Raw genomic sequence first — 4272 nt, forward strand, 5'->3', positions numbered from 1 at the left:
ATACCTTTAAATGACGCATCATATTTTTATATTTTACAGTTAATACTACAATAATTGTGTGCAACGGAAAAAAAACGAACTAATTGTTATTTGGTCGCCTATATCATTTGTGTCATTAATTAATTAGGATGTTATCCAGGCTGAACATAGTTTTAAAACCAGACAGATTAAATTATTACATGTAACGCTATGAACACACTTCTAATATTGTATAGTAGACCTACTGGCCCATAGCGGAGTCCAGCCAATTAGTCCTGCATCCGATTATTGACTTTGGGGAAAATGCAATAAACATTACTTAAAAAAAAAAACGTGCATATTAGGCAGGCCTGCACATGGCTTAAATGTTAAACCATGTATGGCATTAAACCGTTTTTGTTTAACTTTACTTTCACATAACATCTATAGGCTACAGCTCATAGCCTGCTCGGTCGTGGCATGGTCCCGGGAGATTCCTCAACTAAAAATATCAAAGATGTAGAATTGAAAGTACAAGACACAGTGCATGCCAAGGATGGGCATGTTGAGAATTCCCTGGAGAAGGCTTGCTTTCGCTGACCCGGACTCTTGGTTTTATTTTAACAGGAAACGACGGGGGAAAAGACAAACAACGGGATTCATTACAGACTGCAGCTCCTCTACAGTAACGGTACGTTTGATCTGGAACAATAGTCGACCTGAAACCGAAATACATAGATAAATATACACCTCCATTACAATCAACAGCACAACTACTGTACAAAAGAAAAAAGAAAAAAATAATGAATTGCAGGTTATCTGAAATATTGTCATGCAAAATGTCACATGTTTGTTATGAAATCCTTATTATTATTATCATTATTATTATTATTATTATTATTTTAATTATGATTACTTTTTTAAGAGTAATATTATTATTATCTTGTTATTATTTTTATTAGCCATATTATTTTCATTTTACGGATGAAAATGAAATATATTGATTTTCTACATTTTGCAATAAGTTGATCAATTGGCCATTAGCCAATTAGAAAACCCTGTAAACAGGGGACAGCCGAATAATGGGCATTTTTTTTCCCGAACATATTAGCTGTTTGTTGCACAAGTTTACGGAGACTCAAATAATCGTTCCTAATTACATTTTGTTAACATAAGGACGACCTCATAATAGCAAAAAACAATTGTGGGATATACGCCGATGACAAATCGACGACGTGCAAATGCGTTGAATTTTTAACGATTTGTCCAATAAATATTATTGAAGTAAAAATTCATTAATATGAAATTTAATGTGCAATGTTGTCCTGGAAATATAAAGAATACTTGTTTTTTACAGTTTTATTAATGAGAATTCCAACTATAAAGCAAAAAATATCTCTCTCATGTAACAAAAAAAACCTGCTTCCTCTATTCATTTTTTATCTACCTCTCTCTCCCCTCTGTCGTGTGCAGGCATCAGGACGGAGCAGGACTTTTATGTGCGCCTCATTGACTCCATGACTAAACAGGTAAGATACATGGAGAAAGAGCGAGAGACGGCGAGAGCGAGTGAGAGAAAGAGCGAGTGAGAGAAAGAGCGAGAGACAGCGAGAGAGATAGAGACGGAGAGAGGGAGAGGAATTTGTGTTAAACTATAGGCTGGAGAATTACAACCAAATCCCAGCTGTGGTTGTGTAGAGCCCTGAAGAATCTCGGCCGAGCTCCCCCAGCCCCCTCCCTGTGCGATGCACGCCTGCGTCTGACACCCTCAACTTCAGCAAGGCAGTCTCAGCTTGATAAATGACCTGTCTTACCTGTGGAATACATTTACACAGGCCCAGAAAAGCAGAGGACATGTGTCCTCATCCCCCTAGCCCTGCGTGTGTGTGTGTGTGTGTGTGTGTGTGTGTGTGTGTGTGTGTGTGTGTGTGTGTGTGTGTGTGTGTGTGTGTGTGTGTGTGTGTGTGTGTGTGTGTGTGTGTGTGTGTGTGTGTGTGTGTGTGCGCGCGCGCGTGTGTGTGTGTGTGTGTGTGTGTGTGTGTGTGTTGAAGCATATGTGTGCATGTGTGTTTATGCATGTGTGAGTGTGTGCGTGTGTGAGTGTGTGCTTGCGTGCTTGCAAGTGTGTGTGTGAATGCATGTGTTCGTGTATCTGTGTGTATATCTTTGTGAGTATATGTTTGTGTGTTTTTCATGCGCACACAACGATGACCACCGAAAGTGGAAATATCTTATTTTTAACTGGCATATTTTCAGCCACCCCTTTGTATGTCCTTTCTAAAGGGTGATTTGCATGGAACCAGAAAGGGGAGACTGAGGGAACTAAATAAGATAGAGGGAGCGAGAAGGAAGGCAATCATGACAGAGAGAGGCAGAGAGGCAGAGGAAGAGAGAGCGTGAAAGAGAGAGAGAGAAAGAGAGAGAGAGAAAGAGATAGAGAGGGAGAGAGGACCATAGAGAGAGAGGTAGAGAAAGAGAGAGAGAGGGAGAGACGGCCATAGAGAAGGAGGGAGGGAGAGATAGAGGGAGAAAGAAAGAGAGAGAGAGAGGGAGACAGTGATGCATGCCAGTTTGCTCTTCGAGGACCTTGGCCCTGATTTCCTCAATGTGAAACCGAACTCAACTCTAGCTCCACACATGGGCGCGAGCGGTCCAATCAGACGCAGGCAGCGCGTGTGGCCTGGCGCGCACCGACAGGGGATTCACCGTTAACTTGAATGAGATAACAACCACAGTAATCCCCCTGAATTCTGTTTTGATACGCGGACTTTAGTGTTTCTGGTTCGGTCTTTCGCGGTATTAGCCCTGAGGAGCCGCTTGCCATACACTGATGAAGGAGATCGGGGGGTTGGCTGTTTGGGTCCTAGTGGTGGTGGTGGTTCCCTGTTCACCAATGTATGTGTGTGTTTGTGTGTCTATGCCTGCATATCTTTGACTATAGGTGTTTGATTCAGCTTGTGTATGTGTGTGTTTATGAGTGTATGTGTGTGTGCGTGCTTGGGTTTGTGCGTGTGCATGTGTGTGGGTGTGTGTGTGTGTGTATGTGTGTATGCATGTGTTTGTGTGTGTGCTGGTGTGTGTGTGCGTGTGTAGGTGTATGCGCATGTGTGTGTGTGTGTGTGTGTGTGTGTGTGTGTGTGTGTGTGTGTGTGTGTGTGTGTGTGTGTGTGTGTGTGTGTGTGTGTGTGTGTGTGTGTGTGTGTGTGTGTCAGTGTGTGAGGGTGATGGCGGCCCTAGAGAGTGTATTGAGAGAGGTTGGAGGGGTAACCAGACTAGATTTTTGGACGCTGTGCTATACGAGCAGATGGTGCACTATACCTCAGTCTGGCACACCAACTGCTCACTGTACACGCGTATAAACACACACACAAACATGCACACACAAACGCTCGCTCGCACATAAACGCACACACACACGCACAAACACACACACAAACATACACAAACACACACATACACTCACACAGAAATATACAGACACACATACGCGCGCGCACACACGGACACATTGTCTGTCACTATCTCTGTCAGAACAGAGCGTTCCTATTCTGAACGACTGCAATCCCATGGTACATGCATTCGCCAGATACACAATCCTAGTCCCAGATGATCACTACACACACACACACACAGACAAACACACACACACACATACACAAACATACTCACTCAGACAAACACACACGTACACACACAAACACTCGGACAGACACACACATGCTAGAAACATTCAGTTTTCAAGATGTCCTCTGCGTTCTAGGTATATTTAGTGTTTTTATTGCCTGAGAACATCTGCTGCTCCAGGGTTGGGATTTCAAACCATGCCGTGGGTCTCCCTTAACGTTTCCCCTCCTCTTCCTCCCCCAAGGCCATCATCTACGAAGGCCAGGACAAGAACCCCGAGATGTGCCGGGTCCTCCTCACCCACGAGATCATGTGCAGGTATGTCTCTCACCCCCCCCAAGCCCCCGCCCCCACCACCGCCTCCCCGTCACCAAGTCATCCTCTTTACCTGGATGACCCTGATCGTTCCCATCAGGGAGCGTAATCCATACCAGGAATCATGTCCAAACACTTCATCTACCTTTTAAAAGAAAAAAAAGGTTTGCAAACCCCTCTCTTGACTGCAGCCGACATGCACTTCACTACACACAGATGGATAACACCAGCGATGTGACAAGGCTCAACTCTGTCGAACGTGACAAAGGGTTGACTGCACAGTTTAATTCCGTCACCGCCCTTCTAATCGAGATAAAGCCACTGGCTCCCTAGTGTACTCTACGGCCGCTGTTCTAAATAACTGCATGCGAACGG

General features: G+C 44.1%; 1 protein-coding gene across 1 annotated transcript in view; it reads left to right on the top strand.

The window, feature by feature from the left end:
* LOC130390268 (transcription factor COE1-A-like) overlaps positions 1 to 4006 on the top strand; it is a 6792-nt gene extending 2786 nt beyond the window's left edge. Inside the window, exons 4-6 of the mRNA XM_056600131.1 lie at positions 586 to 649; positions 1432 to 1487; positions 3827 to 4006. Of these exons, the coding sequence (XP_056456106.1) occupies positions 586 to 649; positions 1432 to 1487; positions 3827 to 4006 (300 nt within the window). The remainder of the gene's footprint in view (positions 1 to 585; positions 650 to 1431; positions 1488 to 3826) is intronic.
* The last annotated feature ends 266 nt before the right edge of the window (positions 4007 to 4272 follow it).

Source organism: Gadus chalcogrammus, chromosome 10 (assembly GCF_026213295.1).
Source record: "Gadus chalcogrammus isolate NIFS_2021 chromosome 10, NIFS_Gcha_1.0, whole genome shotgun sequence".
NCBI lineage: Eukaryota > Metazoa > Chordata > Actinopteri > Gadiformes > Gadidae > Gadus > Gadus chalcogrammus.